Source organism: the organism of the source record quoted next, unplaced genomic scaffold (genome assembly GCF_019419815.1).
Source record: "Pyrus x bretschneideri cultivar Hongxiangsu unplaced genomic scaffold, Pyrus_bretschneideri_v1 Contig83, whole genome shotgun sequence".
Classification (NCBI taxonomy): domain Eukaryota; kingdom Viridiplantae; phylum Streptophyta; class Magnoliopsida; order Rosales; family Rosaceae; genus Pyrus; species Pyrus x bretschneideri.
In genome coordinates, this window is record NW_025999824.1 from 568002 (window position 1) to 593282 (window position 25281).

General features: G+C 36.0%; 2 protein-coding genes across 5 annotated transcripts; one reads left to right on the forward strand and one right to left on the reverse strand.

The window, feature by feature from the left end:
• Positions 1-2289: 2289 nt before the first annotated feature.
• LOC103929171 (cytokinin dehydrogenase 1-like) lies at positions 2290-5657 on the forward strand. Its single transcript, XM_009338316.3, has 5 exons — positions 2290-3102; positions 4164-4291; positions 4497-4757; positions 4830-5092; positions 5164-5657. The coding sequence occupies exons 1-5, from the start codon at positions 2442-2444 to the stop codon at positions 5525-5527; spliced, it is 1677 nt and encodes a 558-aa protein (XP_009336591.2). The 5' UTR covers positions 2290-2441; the 3' UTR covers positions 5528-5657.
• Positions 5658-6880: 1223 nt separating this feature from the next.
• On the reverse strand, positions 6881-10283 carry LOC103929165. 4 transcript variants are annotated; one of them, XM_009338310.3, is made up of 3 exons: positions 10006-10158; positions 8264-8340; positions 6881-7426 (listed from the first exon to the last, which is right to left on the reverse strand). In XM_009338310.3, exons 2-3 carry the CDS (start codon positions 8292-8294, stop codon positions 7032-7034), a joined length of 426 nt encoding a protein of 141 aa, XP_009336585.1. In that variant the 5' UTR covers positions 8295-8340; positions 10006-10158; the 3' UTR covers positions 6881-7031. The 4 variants fall into 4 exon arrangements, 2 of the variants coding, with proteins under 2 accessions (XP_009336585.1, XP_048432005.1); XR_007255254.1 differs by having other exon boundaries at positions 7419-7462; positions 10006-10283; XR_007255253.1 differs by having other exon boundaries at positions 7419-7448; positions 10006-10271.
• Between the last annotated feature and the right edge of the window lie 14998 nt (positions 10284-25281).

A 25281-nucleotide genomic window follows, 5' to 3' on the forward strand; every position in this document is an offset into this window, starting at 1 on the left:
TTACATAATAGAATATAAATATTAAGGTGAAAAATTCCAAGCCTACAACAAGATTCGAGTTCACAAGAGCAATTTCAAACGTAGGTGATCTACAAGGATTTAAGCCACCTATTTATGATTAAACAAGTGTCCTAAGAAATAAGAATGACTTTTTACTGACTATTCGTATGTTCCTATTGCACGTCGTGGAACATATATATACGTACACATGACGTGTGGTTAATTGGTCCTTGAACCAAAGTCAAGGCTAAGACAATTTTTTCTTGATGCCTCGTGAAAGTCACGTGTAAGATGTCCTACATGACCTTGTCATGTTTATCATGTTTATGACAACATATATTTCATTTTTGTCACGTTAATTAACATCCTAAAATAAATTTGATAACAACATATTTTCCTGCTTTCTGAAAATAATCTTGTCATTGTATGGTTTTCATTCAACATATATGCACGCTTTTGTCCAGTGATATTTTTCTTGTTAATTAAAGATTATGACATTGCCGAGGTATTTCAGCATCCCTCCTTTGTTAAAGGACAGACATATTAGTTTTACATGTCTACATAGAATCATATTCGTTATCTAATGCACACGACAAGACAAAAACCTAACATCTTACATACTGAGCTACAAACTTCGTGCTGATATAAAAACAACAAAGAAAAAGTTGCACACGTTTTCCTCACCGGCGCCACACAAATCGAGTTGATTAAGATATTTGAGTTTACAACTAGCTAAGCTAAACCACCCGTGGAGATGATCCATATAATTCTCTATTGATGGTGTCAATATTATGGTTTTTTTGGTGAGCAATATTATGGTTTGGTTGTTCACGAGATCATTAAAGGGTTGAGATAGTCAAATTGGAGAGAAAAGAGCCAAAACCACAAAATGCAAGCTCATGCATGCTGCCGAAGATAAACGCTGTCGTGGAACCCCACTTTTATCCGACTCCCCTGACACTAAGCTCGAACAGCATAGAGCAGCTGTGTAGGGGGCATCCCCCGGATCGCTCTCCGATCAGAAAATTGATTCCAGTGGAATACGTGAGGAAGATCTGATATATATATATATATATATATATATATATATATTTCCAACAGCAAGCAAGTTCATGAACCATGTCTTTTATGGAGAGATACACCACATGTTCGTATATAAATGGTTGGTTATGTGTGTTAAAAGGTTAATAACTTAAAAATTAAAATTTTCCACCACTTGTATAAAAGCACATAATATATCATCCTTATTTCCGTCATAACTAAAAATTTCTTCCCTTTATGTGTGGTCTCACCGTACGATGTTTAGTTGTAATAGTAAATATCGATAATAGTAAAAGACATAAAAGGAGGTACAACATGTTCTTATTATAACAAAGGCGAAAATTGATAAAGGTCATGTGGAATTTTCACGTTCTTGTCAGTTGTGATGTGTGTATCTCCTCAAAACCCAACAAGGAAACCTAAAAGCCCTTTTGTTGACACTTTCGATTTTAGATTTTAGTTGTTTCTTCTTTACTTAGAGATATATGCCCACTTCTGTCTTTTTTTAATTTCAGTTTTTATTCTTTAGCTAGACAACTATTTGAAGTTTAAAAAATTACTTGTAATGCTTCCTGAAGCAAATGTTTATATGAAGATCGGGCTTTTTAAATATTTTTGAGACAAAAAAGCTTTTAACCTTTTCTACTATACGTTGGTGGAAACAATTTTGATGATGTAAAATTACTTTTTCAAGACACTTCCTTTTTTAGGTTTTAGTTTCTATTCTTTAGTTGGAGGAAGGAATAAAGGAGAAATGAAGAAAATTATGTGAAACCATAACTTAATTTGGTAGTTTTTATGGTTTTGTTTTTCGCTTTAGGGTTCCTTTCACATTTTACCACATATATACCTCTTTCTTCCTCATCATTTCTCTCATACATCTCCCCTTTCTCTTTTACTGAAATAAAAACAAAACACAAAATTTGAAGCGTTGCCAAACAAGTCCTAAAAGACATTTATCCGATTGCAGTTGATTTGTAAACGTCTCATTTGTTTATTGATGAACCAACTTTGATCCATATCAACAAGAAACTTCATGTTATGTGTTACATACAAAAAAGTTGGGACATTAGTTGGTACATGTACCATTACGCTAAGGACAGTACTTGACTCAAGTTATACATGACCTCATAATTAAGCTCCTTAGACCTGACCTAAGTATTTTCCTTACTCAAACCTAAATACACCTAATACAAACTAGTATATAGTCTATATATATTCTGTTGCAACTATGTTTTGACTATACCGCCTAAAACCTCCCCTTTAAATTGTCTTCTAAACCTCTCATTTTCTTACGCTCCTCTTTACACCTATCATTTTGTTTTGCCTAGCCTCCCAAAAGATCAGCAAGAAAACCTTTCTCTCTCTCTCTCTCTAAAAATCCTCAAAATACTTGCTATATGGGCTCACCATTTTACAGCTTCCTCAGGCAGAGTAACATTGTTTGCCTCAAATTTTTCTTGATTGTGTTATTCATGGGGTGCATATCACATAGAACAACCAACCTTTGTTCCAACCAACTCATTGCCACACCAACTACTCCAACTCACTTAGATGTTACTTCTGCTTTGGAGGCACTGAGCCTAGATGGCTACTTTAGTTTCAACAACAACAATCATGCAGCAAAGGACTTTGGCAATACATACCAGTTCCTCCCACTAGCAGTCCTACATCCGAAATCAGTTTCCGATATCTCCTCAATGGTGAAACTTATTTTCGACATGGGTTCCACTTCGGAGCTTACTGTTGCCGCCAGGGGCCATGGCCACTCCCTCCAAGGCCAAGCACAAACTCATAGAGGTGTAGTCGTCAACATGGAATCGCTGATGGGACCGCAAATGCAGGTTCACACTGGAGAGCAGCCTTTTGTGGACGTTTCAGGTGGTGAGTTGTGGATAAATATTCTACATGAGACTCTCAAACATGGGCTGGCACCCAAATCTTGGACCGATTACCTTCATCTCACGGTCGGCGGGACTTTATCATACGCGGGCATCAGTGGTCAGGCCTTCCGGCATGGTCCCCAGATCAATAACGTCTACCAGCTGCAGGTTGTCACAGGTACGCAAAACGAATTTATGCCCTCCTAAGAATGTTTTCACAGTACAGAGTTACTTGAAATTGCAGCACAAACAAACACACAGAGCACTCATCACTCATCATTTCAGAAAAAGGCGAAGGGGATTTTCGCGATCTAACCTACTCTTGTTTGGCAAAACACACAGAGCACTCATCTCTCATCATTTCAGAAAAACGCAAAGGGGATTTTCGCGATCTAACGTACTCTTGTTTGGCATTAAAGTAGTCAAATAAAATGTTTTGGTCTTACACTAAACACTAGAGGAAAACAAAGAGAAAAAAGTGAATGAAGAAGAGTGAATAAAGGTGGGAGAAATCCCGTCGAGACGTAAAAAAATGAAATTAAAAACTATTTTAAGTCGTTTTTGCTTTCAAAATTTTGTTTTGTTCTTTGTTTTTTAAGAGCATCTCTATCAGTTGGTGAAAGATAGTGGTAATTGAAGAGCAGGACAATCAAAATAGTAATTGCCTTTGTGCAAGTTCACTTGTTTAGAATGAGGAAGGAAAAAGGCAAAGACGATTGCTATTCACAAATAAATATATTCTTTTTTAATGTTTTCTTCGTCTTGTCCCCACATATTATTATTGCCGTAGATTTTGGGGTACTTTCAAATGTTTAATTTGCAAGTGTAGCAAACTTTGTAAGATTTTTATAGTGTGAACTTTGTAAGTTTTTTTTTTATTTTTTAAATAATTTTTTTGGCAATTTTTACGGTTTTTTGAATTTTTTTAGAATTTGATTAATCCTAACCGTTGAACTGGGAAAATTTTTGAGAATCCAACGTTCCTGATTGCCCTGTTGTTGCACTCATCTGACATTATAATAAAAGAAGAGCTCAAAAGAAATTTCACTGTTAAGAATCAAGTGGAACATGACAAGTAGATTAAATAATGAGTAGCTGATGAAGTATCGGTGTGTTAAGAACCAAGTGGAACATGACTAAAATTCTTTCTTTTTGAACTTCATACTCACTCAATTGCAACAATTCGAATTTACCCGGCGAAAAAATGTGCGAGTGCTATAATTAGAGTTTCGATTGCAGGAAAAGGAGAAGTACGTATGTGCTCAAAGAGCAAAAATCCAGACCTTTTCTATGGTGTTCTTGGAGGGCTAGGTCAGTTTGGCATAATTACACAAGCCAGAATCTCTCTTGAACCAGCACCAAAGATGGTAATATACAATCCGCTTAAATCATATTGTTTATTTATAAGAGTTCGTTATTGGCACTCCAAATAAATCATTCTGCACTTCTCTCTAATGTTGCACATAATTAGCGTGCGGGAGGACTTTTTCGAAGCGCTAACAAGAACTCCCTAATTATAATTATACAGTTTTTTAAACACATCAATTCTAATCATCTAGTTAATTTTGACAGGTGAAATGGATTAGAGTGTTGTACTCAGATTTCTTAGCATTTTCCAAAGACCAAGAGTATCTCATAGCATCTGAAAATTCATTTGACTACATTGAAGGATTTGTAATAATTAACAGAACAGGTCTTCTGAATAACTGGAGATCTTCTTTCAATCCTAAGGATCCAATGCAAGCCAGCCAATTCGATTCGGATGGAAAAACACTATACTGCCTAGAAATGGCCAAATACTTTAACCCCGACGAAACGAATGTCATAGATCAGGTGACACTAACAGAAACGAAAAATACATTTCTGAGTTCATCCTACGAACACTGAAATATTTCATGTATGCAGATAACCGAAAGCTTACTGTTAGAATTGCACTATATCCCAATGACCCTCTTCCTGTCCGAAGTTTCGTATGTGCAATTCCTTGATAGAGTGCATGTGTCGGAGCTAAAACTCCGAGCGAACGGACTATGGGACGTTCCCCACCCGTGGATGAACCTACTTGTTCCGAAAAGCAAGATACATGAGTTTGCTGATGAGGTCTTTGGCAATATTCTCAGAGACAGTATCAATGGTCCTATCCTTATGTACCCGGTCAACAAAACCAAGTAACTTTTCTACAGTTTTATGACTTGTACTTTAAAATTCTCAAATTCTCAATCCTAATATTCTGTTTCAGGTGGAACAATAACACATCTATGGTAACACCGGATGAAGATGTATTCTACCTAGTGGCATTGCTATCCTCTGCAGTATCTTCGAAAGCAACAGACGGCCTAGAACGCATTCTAAAACAAAATAAAAGAATACTAGAATACTGCGCTAGGGCCGACCTTGGTGTCAAACAATACTTACCTCATTACAAAACCCAAGGAGACTGGCGAGCTCACTTCGGCCCTCGATGGAAAGTTTTTGTACAGAGGAAGTCTTCTTATGATCCATTGGCAATTCTTGCTCCCGGGCAGAGGATATTTGAAAAGGGAAGGCCAATATCATGCAATGTATTAAAAGGTGAAGGCGTAGGCGAGGTGTTCTATGGATAGCCCTGCCTAAGCGTGGCGAGATGCCTCATGGTACCTAAAATTTTAATATAATTATATTTATTAAATAGAATACTTTGTAAAACAAATATAATTTTAACTAAATCAAAGATAATATCTTCTTCAATATTAAGTCTAGTTATACTTAGAAACTATGTCATATAGTCTAAAAATGTTGTAATTATTTATTTTATTGTTAGTAATTATAGAGAACTTCAAGAGAAATAAGGCTAAGTGGCCACAATTATAGGGAATTTCAATGAAAATAAAGGCGGAATTTCGCAATTACAGGCAATTTAAAATCAAATAAAGGTTGAGTGGAGCAATTATAGGAAATTTAAAATGAAATAAAGGCTAAATGGAGCAATTATAGGGAATTTAAAATGAAGTAAATGTTGAATAAAGGAATTATAGGGAATTTAAAATGAAGTAAATGTTGAGTAAAGCAACTACTATAGGAAAAGGAATAGAATGACTAAATGGAGCAATTATAGGGAATTTGTGGACAAATAAAAGAGAAATATGATGTTTATTCTTTTTTTTGTTGGAATGTTATGAGAATATCCATAAAAATATGCTTATCTATAAATAATAAACACCAAAAGATGCTTATCTATCTTTCTAATAAATAATATAAAAAATAAAAGTGAATAAAAAAAAGATAGCGAGGTAATAAATGTTAGCATAGTAGGGACTATTTAAATTTTAAAGAGAAAAAAATTATTGAAAAACGAAAAGTTAGAAAATATAAAACCCTCACCGTCTGTCTTCTTCATCTTCTTTCCTGGTACGGTTTTGCAACTCAGGTTCGTGGCTGGGCATGGCTTTGGTTTGGGTATTTTTACAAAAAATATAAATAAATAAATAAATATATATATATATATATCAGGGCAAAAATGGGAAAATACAACACCTGAACTCCCTTAGGCGCGCTCCAGCGACGCCTTACACCACACCTGGAAAACAGAGGAAGCAAGCTACCCGCCTAACCTTCGAGGCTGCCTAGGCGCCCCCCGAGGCGAGCCTTTTAAAACACTAATATTATGACACTGTATTAAAATGATTGAGCCACCCCACACAGGAAGTGCCTCACATGTTCAGAGCCGATCGATAATGTACAGAACTGTTTAGTCTTCTTAGATTTCCAGTTCCATAGTACGCAACAAAGGGAACCTTTTCGTTGTCCGATAAAATTTTGTTCTAAATTCTAAGCATCTAATATACAGTCACTGCATGTTGTATATAGAACAATGCATTCAGCCCAATGAACCGTGTTCGTGGCATACTATGAAACCTATCTATGCTTTGTTCCTTGGTTGGTTCCAAGTCGAACAAAATATCAGAGAATTAAAAGAGTAAAAGGATAAAAATCTCAAACTTAAATACACTGAAATTTATGTAACATGTTCAGTAAGATATTAGTCCTTCAGTAGTACAAGAAAAAAGTACCAAAATGTAAAGTGTAACAAACTTACATGCGCGTAGGCAAGCAGTAGCAAGAACACAGTTATTCTGTTTCTTTAGCTTCTTTCCAGCCAAGACCTGGCCTGCAGATATTTCCCTGTGGTTCTTCATAACCTCGAGCATCACGTATTGTGGCTTCAAAGTCAGTAGAATCACTTGCAACGGGAAGAAAACTACTAATATCATCTCTAGCACCAAAGCCTCCAGCCCGCATAACATCATCAGATGTTATCGATGCCTCCATATTCACTTCAACAGCGGTATCCTTATAAACAGAAGGTGCATCATGTGTGAGATTAATTCCACCTCCCAAATCAATCAAGTTAGGCTGTACTTTATTATCTGGTGAACCAGCAAAGGGTTCCAAAACATCTCTTCCATCGGCCTTTGAAAGATTGGAATCAGCTACTTCATTCCTTGTCTTGGTTTCGTTCTTATCTGGAGTCAAATCTCAAAAACCCTTAACAAAGAAAGCTAGCATGTTTATTAGTCTAGTTACATGAAAAAGAAATCAAATATTAAAAGCCTAATAGTATTATATATGGCGAGAAAATCCAATAGAGACATAATAACAGTTCAATAACAATTCAGGAAAGCATAGCCTACAACAACAGCAGCAGCAAAGCCTTATCCCATTAAGTGGGGTTGGCTGTATGAATCCTAGAACGCATAGCCTAAATAAAGACAATTGCAACGGTATGTAAAATAAAGACAATTCAGTGTCATCCTATATTATAAAATAACAACCAAAGGTTAATATGGAACTAATGTCAAATGCGAAAATGACAGATTTAAAAGGAAATTATCATACGATATTGTTCGGCCTGGAATGTGCCTCACACAACTCTCCCTCAATTTTGGTCCAAACAGATACCAAAAAAGGAAACATGGAAGACGAATATGACCAAACTGCAAATATCTACAGAGGCGGCATTACTATGTGAGTAGTTTAAATGTGCAATTCTTTGTCACATGAGGCAATTAATCCTATTTGAACTGTTGAAACAATCTATAAGGAAAGTCATGATCTTATTTTGTAATGTTAATGACATAGTTCCATAATGTTTATCTAAAAGCAGAACCAGAAATATAGGACAGCCCGTCTTAAGTCAGTTCCTCTAATCCTACTTCAGATGTTAGTAATTACCGGAATTTGACAGATGCTGGCAACCTGAACAGAACTGCATGCTTAACATTATTATTAGTTATGTTAATGCTTGGAGAACAATCACATACGAGAATTGCTTGAAATATGCATGATAAGGAAGCAGATACCATGTACAACTTCATCTTGCTTGGACTCCATGATGGATCAAATCTTGCAATTCTTCTTCTAGTTTAGTTCTTGAAACCTAATAAAAGAACGGTTATTGGGAAGCTCCAATGAACAATATGAAGTATACACTAACCTTAATACCTGGAGACGTGTAGCAAACCAAAAAAAACGTTTTCTCATATTACCAACAATTTCTTATGCAAGAAGATATGGCCACACATCAGTTACAAGCACATGAGAAGTAAAAACACTTGCAAGTATGAAAAAAAACTGAAACTTCACACTGAATTGGCATGGAAATTGTAGATGCTTTAAATAGGTAGAAGGACACAACAACTTGGCAGACCGACCAACTCCTACACCATTTTGCAGACAAGGTTAGCAGCAGGATCCATCTGAACCATGGTTAGTCTTTTATGTCGAACAAAGTAGCAGTCTGCAGCACAGATTACTAATCTAAACACCAGAGCATTGTAAGCGAGCAAAACTGTTATAGCCACAGACAGCTGGCTAGAAGGTCTCACATTGTTAAGCAGCATTCTTTTCTTTACCATAATCCAAACACCATATTCTCTTCAAACCATAATAGTCGAGCACAACGAATTACTGGTAAACTACCTCGAAGTATCCTATTAGTAAGTGGTGTAGTACTCCACTTATACTGTAACAAGTAAAAACAAGTTGTGGAGATTTCAGAGGTTATTCTGATAGTCCACGATGACAAGAGAATTATTCAGTCATTGAATTATAAAAGGAGGACGAAATGTCCAAGGATATTCTGGAGGATCATGCGGAGTTATATGTCTTGAAGCAAGTAAGTTCACAGTTGTGTAATAATCCACGATAAAACTTTATCAAGGGTGGCATACATTACTGTCAGAAGACGCATGGGAGAATTACATGAATACACAGAGAAAATGATCAAAGTGTAATAGATAGAATGGAAGTCCAAATGGTAAAAAAAATATGCATAAAGCATGAATTAGTGTATCATTAAGTGCAAGAGGAAGATTAAAAAATAAGAGTTTTAAACATAACATGAGATAAGTGGACAACTCCGACTAAAACAAAGGGAAAAAAAACTGCATTTGAGACAGAACGCCTATGCAGTCAAATGAATCGTACCCAAGGGAACATTGTTATGGTTATCGTTACGTTCCTGACGAAGTACCCTTTTTTTGTTTGTAGTACTATTTTGATATTCTATCATTTTTATAAACGGCCTTCATAAAATTTTCAAGGACTTTACTTTTGAACTCCGGTGCGCAACAAATTTAATTTCAAATTTGATAATCCCTAAATCCTAAACCCTAAGCAACATATGTTAGTTTTGAAAAACCCTAAACCCTTTGAGAAATACTGAACCCCTATTAGAATTAAATTTCTTAACTCCCTACCCTTTTCCAAATTTTTTCCATTTTCCCCTAATTCTCTTACAACCTGCATCCTGTGAAATCCAGATGAGGTAACTCACAATCATGGTTTGTCTGGCTGCCAAAAAAACAGAGAACAAGACTGGAAATCAAAGAAAAAAAAATAACAAATCCAAATACTAGAACCAAATAACTTACCAAACAACAAAAACCCAAGTAACTGCGAAATCTCATCAATCATATGTTTCTGGAAGATTCATTCATTTTCTCAGCAAACAAACAGAGGGTACATTTCATCTGCTTTTATATGCACACTACACATATGCATTGAACACGTGTGTGTGTGTGTATATATATATATATGATACCTGGAATTTGAAGGAAGAGAGGAGATCCGCTTTTTGGTCTGGTTTTTCACTACCTTCTTGTTCTAAGACAAGGGAGCAAAGAGATGGTTTATAGACTTATCGAGGGCCTTGTTTGTCTGATATTTGTTTTGAATAACATTGGTCGATCAGCGTCAGAACTTGAATTCAACGTGTCATCTCCCTTATAGGACACGTTTCGAGTGGTTGACAACAGCTGGTGAGAAATCATTGGTAGTCGAGACTCGACGGTTCTGCTAAAATTTGGGTACAGATTTGGTTCCGGCTGGCCCAAGATATTTATAGATACTAGAAAGTGACGTGAATTGAACTAGATATACGTTGCTTAGGTTGGTTTGATACCATTGGATTTGATTAGAGGATGCATTTTAATGGCTCTCTAGTAAAATTGAAGGAAAATAAGAAGAAGAAAAAATCAACTCCAATCACACTTTCTTTCTTTCAATTTGAGTTCGAATTTGCTCGCCACTCTTACTAGGTGATGAGCATTTTCTTAAATTACACCATGCGTTAGTGGCTCAACAATTATTTTATATATTTGGCTTATTTTTTGCAATGTCATTTAAAACTCGAACTTAATCTTATTTTTTTTAAGGAAACAAAACTATCGTTACTTTTTGCACAATAAACTTTATACACATAAACTTTTATGGATCATTGTCAATTGTTCAAGCAAAACAACCAAGGGATACTCTTTGTCCATCAAACCAGGACAATGCGTTGACTCGTACAATGTACAAATGAGTACTAACTGCGTGATCTGCATGGAGAGATTATTCAGTGTGATTGGCACATGGGATGGTATACCACGTGCCACTATATAAATAATGGGATATGTGTGTTAATAAGTTAATAACTTAAAAAATAAAAAATTTCACCACTTACATAAAAATATATGGTATACCACATGTATTTCCGTCACAATGAAAAATTTCTCATCTGCGTGGCTCATTGTACTGGCTCATCAAAACCGAAAAGGATGCGCGACCCTGCATGACTTGAGCGGTGCCGTTAAAATTGTGCCTGACCAACATTTATTGTCACAACGATGTTGTTTACTGGATCTACGAAGCGACCAATGATTACTTAGATGCGCATTCGCGAGATGATTGTTGCCAATAGACAAAATTATTGTACATTTGACGTCGTTTTGACGAAATAGACTGAATACTACTAAAGTGGAGCAGAAAATAGATTTTAATCATTTTTATGGAACATAATTGATGTTTAAAGGACATGAAATTTTTTTAACAGCAAAAAGCTATTTCAAGTCCCAACAAATATGAAAAATCTTAAAGGAGAAGTAGACATTCAATATGATTTTGATAGCAACTTAAGATTGTTGACATGTGGACATTTTAAAAGAGTGAGTGAAAAAGGTAATAGACATGATGTTAGTTTACACCAAGTTGTGCATGTATAAAAATATCTATAAAAAAAAAAATTATAAAAAAAAAAAAAAAAAAAAAAACTAACTTCTCATGCCATATATTTGTCAATGTCAAAGAAAAATACAAAGTTGTTGAAAATGCTGGTGGGTAGTGAATGCCCACAGTACTTTGGCAGAAGTTTTCAATGCCCATGCAAATCTAAATTGACTTTGGGAATGCAGATTCAAAAGTTGTGTTGTAAATTTCAAATGTATAATTAATATGTTTGATCGGAGCTGCTCTATAAATAGAGCGATCCGTATGTTTTCAAGACACATCAAATAGAAAGAAAGAAAGATTAATAACATTATCCATTCCTTCCATTTTTATTTGTCGTTCACTTGAGTTATCATTACAGTGTAATATTTTACATCTGTCTCGCTCCTGTCATTAGTACAGGTTATCTCTCTAACTTTTACATATTTATAACACGTTATCAGCACGAGTCTCTAAAATATAATCATTCTCTCATTTCTCTTCGTCGAACGAAAGAAAGAAAAAATGTTTCCTCTAAGGCTTTACTGTTCATCTTCTTCCTTTGCCTCAACTGCGCAGTATACCCTCGCGATGAACTGTTTGCTCCATGCCTGCTTCTAGTTCTCAACCTAACAGTTAAATATATTTTTGATTTCTTGTTTGGTGTAGAGATTGATTACTAACCCAATATTTATTTATGTTAATTTTACTGCAATCTAAGATGGTGCAGTACAATCACGCATCTTGAACTGCAAATTTATTCTTACTACGATCCAAGATGGTGCGGTATAATCGCCTATCTTGGACTGCAGATCTAACCTTACTGCAAATTTTAGGTGGAGTGGTATAATCGCCCAGCCTGCTCTACGTATTTAAATTTTCCTGCTACTTGAGTGGTGTGGAATAATCGCCCATTCTATGTTACATTATTTCAATGAGAATGGTGCAGTACAATCGCCCTCCTCATTCACCTTGACAATCTTGAGCCAGAAGTTTCGAGTGCTTATCATTTTGACCTGAAGATCAAAATGAAAAATTTGTAAGAACCAGAAGTTCTAGTACTATATTCCTCCAGGAATACATATTATTGCAAGTTCTTACACATCTCATTTTCTTTCAAAAAAGAAAATGGCAAACTTGACGAAGCTTGATTATGTTGCCCTAGACATTACCGGGAAAAATTACCTTACCTGGGTACTGGACACCAAGATCCATCTGGAAGCAGGAAATCTTGGAGATACCATCAGGGAAAAGAACAACTCATCCTCTCAAAAGTAAGCGAAGGCTATGATCTTTATTTGTCGCCATCTTGATAAGACACTAAAGAGTGAGTACTTAACGGTTGAAGATCCGTTAGCTCTCTGGAAGGCTTAAGAAACAGATACAATCACCAAACAATAGTGATTCTTCCAAGATCTCGCTGTGAGTGGACTCACCTAAGGATCCAGGATTTCAAGTCAGTGGCTGAGTGCAATTCTGCGTTGTTTAGAAATACCTCTCAGATGAAGCTTTATGGGGATACCATTACTGAGGAAGATATGCTGGAAAAACTTTCAACACATTTCATGCCTCTAACGTGCTCCTCCAGTAGCAATATAGAGCACGAGGCTACACTAAATACAACCAGCTGATATCTGTGTTCTTGGTAGCCGAACAAAACAATGAGCTCCTGATGAAAAACCATAATTCCCAACCTACTGGATCTGCACCATTCCCTGAAGTGAATGATGTTTCCCTCGAAGTGATCGCCACATCCTCTAGTGGTGATAATCATAAACGAGGATGTGGCCACAAGCGAGGTCGGTGGAACAGGAAAGGTAAGAACCATGGAGTTCAGTTTCACAACCAGGTTCCGAGGCATAATTCAGGCCTGAGCTTTAAAAATGTGAATCTCCACAAAGGCAAAGCTCATATGAACAATGCTCCCAGGAACTCTAATAGAGCCTGCCATAGGTGTGGTGGCGATGGGCATTGGGCGCGTACTTGTCGTACCCCAAAACATCTGGTGGATCTGTATCAAGCATCCCTTAAGGAGAAAGGTGTCGAGACTAATTTCCTCGATCAGGCTAGACCAATGGATATACTTGATCTAGTGTGACTTATCATGATAGTTGAACACAACCCACCTAGATGTTTTAGACTTTATTGTGGAAATGGGAAATGAAGTATACCGGTTCAATTGAATCATTGATGTTTGATGTACTTTTATTATGCTGACTTGTAGTTTAAAAGCATTTCAGATTCAATAAAAGTGGCATGTAAATTTCTTGTTATAACTTGCTTTTAACTTTGATTCTCTTGCTTGGAGAGCATGGATAAAAACTATGGTCATTCTCAAAACATGAGAAATGGCGAAGATATTTGTCTTGCAGACTGCATAACAACGCATACAATACTTCGAAATTGAAAGTATTTCTCAAGATTGATGCTTACAAAAGTAAGTGTAACAACAATATCAGGACCTTCAGATGTAATTGAAGGCTCAGGGAAAGCTCAGATTATGTTTCCAAATGGAACAATATTGTCCATACAGAATGCGTTGTACGCTACTCGATCTACTCGAAATTTGTTGAGTTTCAAAGACATACATTTAAATGGATACCACATTGAAACGAAAAGTGTAGAAAATGTGGAGTATCTATGCATTACCTCCAATGATAACCAGAAGCGTATATTGGAGAAGTTGCATGGTTTGTCGAGTGGATTGTATTATACATACATAAAGACAGTTGAATCACATATTGTCATGAACCAGAAGTTCATTGATCAAAAGTTTACATGCTTTGGCATGACCGTTTGGGTCATCTAGGATCTACCATGATGCGTAGGATCATTACCAACTCTAGTGGACATCCATTAGTGAGCAGACACATTGCTATCTCAAATGATAACCTTTGCAAAGCTTGCTCTCAAGGAAAGTTGGTAATTAGACCATCACAACTAAAGATTGATGCTGAATCCCCATCATTTCTGCCAAGAATTCAAGGTGATATTTGTAGACCTATTCAACCATCATGTGGACCATTCCGATATTTTATGGTTTTAGTTGATGCACCTACTCGATGGTCACATGTTTGTCTCTTCTCTACTTGGAATGTAACTTTTGCAAGAATTCTTGCTCAGATAATTAAGTTACGAGCACAGTTCCCAGATTACCCCATTAAGTCAATCCGACTTGATAACGCTGGTAAATTTACGTCTTAAACCTTTGATGATTACTGCATAACATTGGGCATCGATGTTGAACACCCCGTTCCTTATATCCATACTCAAAATGGTTTAGCAGAAGCATTGATCAAGCGGCTTCAGTTAATAGCTCGTACTCTACTTATGAAAACCAAATTGGCAGTCTTTACATGGGGACATGCCATCTTACATGCTGCATCATTGGTTCAATTGAGATCTATAGCCACCCACCAATACTCCTCAGTACAACTCGTGTTTGGCCATTAGCCAAACATTTCACATTTACGAGTTTTTGGTTGTGCTGTTTATGTACCTATTGCACTGCCGCAACACACTAAAATGGGACCTCAGCGTAAACTAGGAATTTACGTGGGTTTGGATTCACCATTTATCATTAGATATTTGGAACCCTTGACAAGTGATATGTTTACAGCTCGTTTTGCTGATTGTCACTTTGATGAGACAATCTTCCTGTCGTTAGGGGGAGAAAAGACCGTTCCAGAAGAACAGAAAGAGCTGACATGGGTTGCTCCCACCTTGTCTCAGTTTGATCCTCGAAGCATTCAATGTGAAAATGAAGTGAAAATGATCGTTTATCTTCAAAGTATTGCTAAACAAATGCCAGATGCATTTAATGATGCTATGAAAGTGACAAAATCACACATACTAGCTACAAATGCACCTACAAGAATTGATGTCCCTGTTGGACAAAATAAATTGGTAACGAATGATTCATCTGGTGCACGCCTGAAGCGTGGTAAACCACTAGGTTCAAAAGATTCAGCCTCTCGAAAGAGAAAGACGAGAGCACAATTGAATCCAAATGAGATTATTCAAGAAGAAAAAATGAATGACACATCCACAATTCATGATTCTGTACTTTCAGAAAAAGAAAATGTCCTTGATAAGACACATGTACCTGAAGAAACAGAGGTACATGAAAGTAAAGAAATCTCTATAAATTATACATGTACAAATGAATTATGGGATCAAAATGAAATAATCATCGATGATATGTTCGCACTCGCAGTAGCCACTGAAATCGTATTAAGTGATGATATTGAGCCTCGTTCTATTGATGAATGCAAACAGAGACAAGATTGGCCTAAGAGGAAAGATGCAATCCAAGCAGAATTAAATTCCTTGGAAAGACGGAATGTTTTTGGACCAGTAATCCAAACCCCGTCTGGTGTAAACCCTATAGGTTACAAATAGGTATTCACAACGAAACGCAATGAGACAAACGAGATTGCAAGATATAAAGCACGACTCATTGCACAAGGCTTTTCACAAAAACCTGGAATTGATTATGCGGAGACATACTCTTATGTAATGGACGTAATTACGTTCCATTACTTAATAAGTTTAGTGGTTTCAGAAAGATTTGACATGCGACTTATGGATGTCATCACCGCGTATCTATATGGAGAATTTGATACTGACATATATATGAAAGTCCCAAAAGGACTTAAGTTGCCTAAAACAAGTAACAAACCACGAGGTATGCTCTCGATCAAATTAAGCCGATCATTATATGTACTAAAACAATCTGGACGAATGTGGTATAATCATCTCAGTGAGTATTTGATCAAAGAAGGGTATATCAACAATGTCATTTGCCCTTGTGTGTTCATTAAGAAATCCAACTCTGGATTTGCTATAGTGGCAGTATATGTTGATGATATGAATCTACTTGGAACTCCTGAATAGCTCAATAAAACTGTTGAATATCTGAAAAGTGAATTTGAAATGAAAGACCTTGGGAAAACAAAATATTGTCTCGGCTTGCAGATCGAGCATTATGCTAATGGAATTTTGGTCCACCAATCAGCTTATATTGAAAAAATCCTGAAGCGATTTGGTATGGACAAGGCTTATCCACTCAGCATGCCAATGGTCGTTCGTTCTTTGAACATTAAGAAAGATCCATTCCATCCAAAAAAAGATGATGAGCTGGTCCTTGGTCCAGAAGTACCATATCTGAGTGCAATAGGTGCTTTGTTATATTTAGCACAATGTACTAGGCCAGATATAGCTTTTTCGGTCAAGTTGTTAGCAAGGTATAGCTCTACTCCAACAATTTGTCATTAGAAATGTGTCAAAGATGTATTGCGATACCTTCGTGAGACAATAGACATGGGTCTCTTCTACTCAAAGAACTCCACAAATGACCAGGTCCTTGTTGGATATGCAGATGCTGGTTTTCTCTCTGATCCGCATAAAGCCCACTCATAAACTGGATATGTGTTTAAGAATGGAGATACAACAATCTCATGGCGCTCAACCAAGCAAACATTAGTTGCTACATCTTCAAATTATTCAGAAATACTTACTTTACATGAAGCAAGTCGTGAATGTTCTTGGTTAAGATCAATGATCCATCATATCCGGAATTCATATGCTCTAACTTCAAAGAAAGACAATCCAACTATCATTCATGAAGATAATGCAGCCTATGTTGCCTAAATGAAGGAAGGATTCATCAAGGGCGATAAGACTAAACACATATCTCTCAAGTTTTTCAGTGCACATGAGCTTCAGAAGACTAAAGTTATTGAAGTCAAACAAATCCGTTCTAGTGAAAATCTGGCAGATTTGTTCACCAAATCTCTACCAAAATGCACGTTTCAAAAGTTAGTGTAAAGTATCAGATTACGTCGACTTACCAAACAGCTACATTTGGAGAATGTAGAATCAGGGAGAGATATATATATCAGGGGGAGCATCCATGATACATGCAAGTTGTACTCTTTTTCCTTCGATTAGGATTTTTCCCACTGGGTTTTTCCTATCAAGGTTTTAACGAGACAACATAAGCATATTTAACCCTATATCAACAATCGAGGAAAAGTTGTACTCTTTTTCCTTTGTTATGATTTTTTCCCACTGGGTTTTTCCGAGCAAGGTTTTAACGAGGCAACTGATGTTAATATGTGGGCATCCAAGGGGGAGTGTTGAAAATGTTGGTGGGTAGTGAATGCCCATAGTACTTTGGTAGAAGTTTTTAATGCCCATGCAAATCTAAATTGACTTTGGGAATGCAGGTTCAAAAGTTGTGTTGTAAATTTCAAATGTATAATTAATTTGTTTGATCAGAGCTGCTCTATAAATAAAGTGCTTCATATGCTTTCAAGACACAGCAAACAGAAAGAAAGAAAGATCAATAACATTATCCATTCCTCCCATTTTTATTTGTTGTTCACTTGAGTTATCATTACAGTGTGATATTTTACATCAGCCTCGCTCATGTCATTAGTATAGATTATCTCTCTAACTTTTACATATTTATAACAAAAGTGAACAAAGAAACAACCAAATACTAAAAATGACATTTTACCAAAAAAAAAAAAAGAAACTAAAAATGACAGACTCTTAAATAGCTAGCAGACTCAGTTAATGTTGCTGGGAGCAACATAGTTTATTCTACACCTTTGGATTTCCAACTACCCTTTAATATGGACCGTCGGATTTGCAACGGTCAAGAAAAATTCAAACCTCCCCTAACGGATAGATGACGTGGCATAATCTGAACCGTTTGATTTTCAAATCAACGGTCCGCGGTTTTTAGCTTTAATTTTTTTATAAAAAAAAAACAAAAAAAATCTGATATGTTACCGTTAGGCCATGTGTCACAATCTGGATTGTTGGATTTCAAATTTTTTTTGTAATCCAATGATCCAGATTAATTAAGTTAATAAAAAATTTAAAAATTTAAACATTAATTAAAAATCCGATAAAAAAATTATAATTTTTTTCCATAAATACCTTACAACATTATCTTCCACCTTAAGAATAATCAGTTCCAACATTGGTTGGAAACTCTTAATTATAATGAGGATCATGGTTTATCTTATTTAAGTAAAGTTGTTCTATTTTTTAGCAAATTTGGTTTGAAAGGAATAATCTAGTTTTAGGGGAGTTTCTTCGAACCATGTCAAGGGGGCTGTCATTGTCTATAGTGTTAGGAAGGCCTTTTCGAACGCCAACAAGAAGAAGTCTAGAGTGGATTCGAGTCATGCTAATAGTTACATCAAATGGATGCCTCCTAAGAAACGGATACGATTAAGCAAAACTTTGATGGCTCAGTGTGCAATGACAAAGCGTCGGTGACTTTTGTTTTTAGAGATTGTGGTTGTCGGGTGGTGGGAGCAGGATCCTTCAACCTTGATGGAGCTACTATTACTTTTGCAGAGGAAATGGGCCTAAAGGAATGTCTCAATCTCGCTAAGGCTAAGGGCTTTCGGAAGTTAACCGTGGAGGAGATTCCAAAGTGGTGATTGAAGTAGTGGTGGGTAATTGGGATGTTTCGAGGAAGATTAAAACTCTCATTGAAGAGGGTTGTCTAGCCCTGGATTCGAGGTCCATGGAATAAATAAACTTGTGCGCGGTGCACGAATAAAAGTGAAAATAGTAAGAAATAATTTACTTGAAAATCTCTTAATTTACATCAGAACCTTTTAGTCACACTCTAACTTACATTACAAAAAGTCCTCTATACTTTCTGATGAGTTCATATTATACCATATATTTTACCCTAATCTTAGTATTAATTTATTAGTTATTTTGGTAGAATTTTGATATTTTGTTATATATTTTCAATGTAGGACATTAGACTTCCTCTAAAGAAAAAAGTATTCAAACGGATGAATTTTGGAGTGATTTCAATTGAAGGATGTTCGTGAGTCTTTCAAGATGATTGTATCAAAAATCCAGATTTTTCTACCAAGCCATTTGGCAGGGGCAATGAAATAAAGGCCAGCGCGCAGCTTTCCCAAATTGCCGTTTTTGGACGTTTTGAGTATTTTGGAGGTCAAAATGGCATATTTTGAGGAAGATTGCTATGAGGATTTGTAGGGGACGTCTTCAGCTTTAAAAAGAAACCTTTTAGGACCAAATCAGAGTTGATTTGGTCAGTCAAAAGTGTGATTTTTTGAGAACTCTGAATTCTAGTTCAAATAGGAAACCTTTTATTTTCTATTTTATCATTTAATTATGTTTCCTAGTTTTATTCTAAGACCTTTTCAAGGTAGGGTTTTATTTTCTAGTAGTATAAATAAGACTTTTTAGCCATTAGAAGAAGGGGGAACGTACGTGGAGAATTTAGCTAGGCTTTGACACTTTGTATTTTGAAGGTGTTTTCTATCCTTTTTCCATTTCAATAAATTCCTTTTGTTTTATGGTTGCTAGTAGCTAATTTTCGTTTGCTAGGGCGATGCCTTGAGCCTTAGCATGAATATGTAGTTTTTATTTAATTGCTCATGGTATTATGCATGCATGCTTTGAATTATTAATTACTGTGCTTTAAATTGTCTCTATATCTTAATGCTTAGCTACCATTATGATGTTTATATAAGTAATCGAATGCAATTCGGTCGGAATACCACCGGGGAATTGAGTATTGCTTCTTGTGATTGATAGTTGTAATTTCACCTAGGATGAATACCACGTCTTAGGGGTTGCATAGTTTTTCAAAGGGTTTTTACACAGCGTAATGAGTCATGCATGTTTATATTTGATATGAATATCACGAACGGATTGCATATTTGATATACGTTCTAGCTTGAATACCACGAGTAGAATATGCATTACGAAAACCTAACCTTCAAAGTTGCACGTGTAATTCATAAGTAATTGATAGATCTACATAGGATTGTCAAGGTGACGGAGGAACCGTAGGCTTTTACAATTTGGTTTTCAAAACGTTTTCCTTTGTTTTCTTTACTTTTCTAATTTCTTTATTCATTTTAATTAAATTCGTTTTTATTATTTTTAAATTCAAAATCAACTTTTTCCAATCCTTGTTTTTAAATAATTAACTAAGAATTTGGTTTTGCATAAATTATTCATTCAATTCCCGCGGAAAACGACCTTACTTGAGCCATTTATACTACAACTACCTTGTTTTCTTACAAGTATTTTTAAGTGTTTTTATTCCTATGTTTGCAAGCGGTAAAATCTCTATCACTTTCCATGAAAGTTGACTACATTTTCAAATCTCTAGTTCAACACCTGTCAAATAATTCATAAAGGGGTGAGCTACTAGCTCAATAGGGCAATAACCACAATGCATTTAACACACTGGAAGCAATGATGATGCATGAACGTAATGTTTCCTCTTCATTCTATTATGTTAACCCAGTTAACAGATAATCTCGTTTCTTTTCATTAGTTGTCTTGTCAAACTCTCAGCCCCAAATTCAAAATCCAAATAGATGGTTTTATCTGACTCTAACCAAAAGGGCTTCCTTTATTTTGTGCACTTTGGGTTTAATATAAATCTTGGTGCCCCGATAGTGGACTTAACTACTTTTGGTTCCATATTTTCTTAAATCACATACTTTCCCAATTTGGGACTTCAACAAATGATCGTGTAATGATCATAGTTATTCAATTACACCGATCATTTCCCAATGAGTACACAATGCATGATACAGTTATTGTTCATGATAATTATGAAACAATATTCAAATGACATTTCAAACGAATAATATTCTTGCAGAAATATTAACAAAATTAAGCATTTGAATCACGTTACGAAGTAGTGATACAATTCCACCAATTAACATGTAACACATAATATGAAGCCAAGTAATATACATATATAAAGGTTCCTCGAGAATATCCGCTACCTGGATTCCAAGCTTAGCATGTTCCCACAATTCAGCATCTCATCCAAATGTTGGCGTCTTTAGCTGCTGCCACGTGAAAATCAGCCACTTCTCATCTGCCATGTGGCACTTTCTCATCCGTTAAATTCAAAGTTCCACAGAAAGTTCATTTGAGCCCCGAAAATTAATCCGAAATGTGCTATGAACTCGTAATAATGTTCACTATCTTCATATGAAAACCTTTTTGATAAATAAGCACAACATATTTTTTCCAAATATTTCTCTTCTTCTATAATAAATTATTGGGGTTTCACAAGGCTCGGTTTATTAATGCTTCGTTCTGGTGGGTTGAGTGGAGGCATACTTCTTGTGAAACCAACTTTGTCATGGATGCTTTGGTGCATTTTGGAGCTTCTCTTACTTCACCTCACATTTGGGACCATTGTCTGCCTTCGAGTGCTTTACCTGCTTTCCATTTTGATTGTATTGGTAACGGATGTACAAGAGACTTTTCTTTTTAATGAATGTTTTTTATATAAGAAAAATAAAAAATACTTTCAACCACATTCCAATCTTTCTCTCAAAGTTTTCATATACTTTTGTTTGCAAAAAAATGGCAAATGATGCAGATTTGAATCGGTTAATGATTGAAGATGTCTTTGAACTTAATGCATAAATAGATGGAATGGCAGCAAATAGTTCTTCCATATTTTAGACCTTAGCTCCATGGAACAATATACTAACTACTGCTAAAATAAGTTGTGTTCTAGCTTGTGCTTGAAGCTACTCATGATCAGATTACGTTGTGTTCTAGTTGGGTTCAAGCTACTAATGATGCAGATTTGAATCAGTAGATGATTGAAGATGTTACGTTGTGTTCTAGTTGGGTTCATTCCCTTTTTTGCGAGAAGCTTGGTGGCAGAAGAACGGAACAATTTCTCACAAGTCGTTGGAGAATACTCAACCAATCGTTTACTTTTTGGAGAGACACCTTGGCACAATCTAGTACTAATATTCGAAGTGGTGAAAATTTAGCAAATCAGGTAACAATATATTATTTATTTGTTTGGATTATACTCCAATTTACATTAACTACTTTGGTTATAATTTTTCCTTCTCCTACATTTTGTAGACACTTCAAGCACAAGCTTGGTGTAATGCCAAAAACAAAAACAAATCATTCAACCGGTGAGAATGATGGAATATTGTCAAAGATTGTCCTAAATACAGAATTGTGTCTGTCGGTCTAGAAGCTATCATGAACAGTACCCCTGTACACTTTACACTAGATCACGACTCGCATATTCACGACTCGCATAACAAGTGTCGGAAGCTACCCCTGAAGAAGTGTCGGGGCCAACCCGTCATCCACTCATGCCTCAAGGTAAGAAGGCTTCAAAGAAAAAAAGGAGTTCTTTCAAGAATAATCATGCAAAATATATGGAAGAACTTGAGCGCCAAGGTGAATTGACTTTGGCTTGGGAAGTGGCTAAATTTGAGGTTGATAAGGCTAGAGATGAGGTAAAAGTTGCGGCTACTGGGAGATTGTTTCAAGCTAATGAGAGAGAAAGAGAGCTACTTAGGCAAGAAAATGAGATGCTTAGAGAATAAAGAATGGCTTAATAAGATCGTGACATTATGAACACACCTGTAGAAAAAAATATCTCCGAATTCTAAATATTTTTGGGATTCGGAAAAGGCAGACGTGGTGCGAATGAGGCGTGCAAGAGACAAGGAAGCAAGTGGAGATGGTCTTAGCACCACAAATTGGTTAGGTGATGACTAGGGAATTTATTGTAAAATCGGAGCCCCATAATTTTTCATTTACTTTGGGTTGTAATTTTGTATTTATTTAATTTGGTACTTTATGTAATTTCGTATTTATTTAGTTTAGTACTTTATGTAATTTCGTATTTATTTAATTTGTACTTTATTTAATTTGGTACTTTATGTAATTTCGTATTTATTTAGTTTAGTACTTTGTATAATTTCGTATTTATTTAGTTTAGTACTTTATGTAATTTCGTATTTATTTAATTTTGTACTTTATTTAAACCAAGAGAATCTTTATTTAATTTGGTACTTCATTTAAACTAAGAGCATCGTTATTCAAACAACATAAACACACCAAATAAACCTCATAAAAAAACACACCAAATAAACTTAAAAAAAAACACCAAATAAAATGAAAAAATGCACCAAATGAACTTCCAAAAAATAAAAATAAAAATAAAATAAAAATAAAATAAAATAAAACACACCAAACAAACTAGGAGCATTCTTCTTCCACCACAAGCTTGTTTTTAAGTTTATTAAGCTTGTTTCAATCTCTACAAGTGCTCTATCAAGTCACTTTGCTGGGTTTTGTAATGGTATGGAGATTGGAATGCAGTATATTGTTGAATAAGCATTTGATTGTAAAATTCATCCCTTTCCAAAGGCTCGTGTTACACGAGTCTTCAGTGGCGTCATTAGCACAATATATCTGTGTTTTGGAATTGTTCATCGTGTTAGGTTCAAATTCATCAATGATATCATAATATTACTCATCTTCCACAATCATGTTGTGAGAATGATACACATAATCATGACGAATTGAAGCGCCTCTATATCAAACAATCTGGCAGCACCCCTAACAATCGCCCAACGAACTTGGAGGATACCAAAACAATGCTCAACATCCTTCTTACGGGTCTTGACATCTTGTGAACTGTTTTTCTTTTCCACTTTGTGGAAGTGACACTGTTTTGACAAATGATGTCCACATTGGGTAGATGTTGTCTGCTAAGTAGTATGCTCCTGAGTGTACGGTTCCATTGATTGTATATGTGACTTGAGAAGCTCCTCCTTGTAGGACATCGTTGAACACTGGGGATTGGGTAAGGACATTGAGGTAATTTTGAGCTCTTAGAACACTAAAAAAAAGCATGCCAATCCAAACGATACTTTTGGCATCTTTTCTGTCTCCATAATCTCCTTGCCATGCACTTAAGCAGTTTTTCCAGGTATAGTGCATACAATCGATGCTTCCAATCATGCTAGGAAAACCTTGCATCTCATCATTCTTTAGAAGCCTTTGTAGGTCCATTGTTGTGGGTTTCGGGAGGTACTCTTTGGTGTAGATGGCTTCGATTGCAAAGCAAAACCTCATCATCGACTTAAGAATGGTTGATTCCTTATCCATGCTATCTCATCCACTTGGTCTGCAAATGCTTCATATGTAAGCATCCGCAAGGTAACAATAATTTTTCGCTCAGGAAGGAGATCCATGACACTAAAAGCATGATAAGCATCCCTCTTTTGCACAAAGTAATAATCATGGTTGCAAACATCAATCATGAATTTGTTGAACAAATGTTGTTGTATTCCAAAACGATGTTACACATCAAGGAATGCACTGTTATGACCAAAATAATTGTCCAATAGATTCTTACCTTGTCATTGCCTACTTCTATTAATGTTTGCAGAATGCCTAGGCCTAGAGATCTCAGCCTTGGATGACTCGACGAGAATGTGAGGCTCTCTCGCTCCTTGCTTCGTCATCTCTCCTTCTACGTTCCTCATCCTCATCCTCTTCCATCTCATTTTCTCTCTCCTAGAGATTGAACATTTCTTCCTCTTGTTTAAACAATTTTTTCTCTTACTCATTGATTTCCTACAAATCCTTGAAGAAGATATTGTAAGAACTCATGATTTATAAACTATGAAGAAGGATAGAGATTTTGAGAGATTTTGATTTTGGTGTGTGATGGTGGGTTATATTTCACCCGAAGTTACGGGGCTATTTTGCCGAGTTCCTTAGAGAGAGTTGTCTCGCGCCCCTAGGTATTCTCTACCTACCCACCTGTGTCGGTTTCGGGTACAGGTACCCTTTTGTTGAAGGTCGTTCGAGCTTTTCCTGGGAGTATGGCATGGGTTACTTCAGCGCCGTGGCGCCTGGTACTCGAACATTGGCTCGAGGCATTTTCTCTACCCCTTCTTACCCTGAAAAATCAGGGGCACCCCGCGTCCTTGAACCGATAACCATCTTTCGGCTAACCTAGCCTCCTATGAATCAT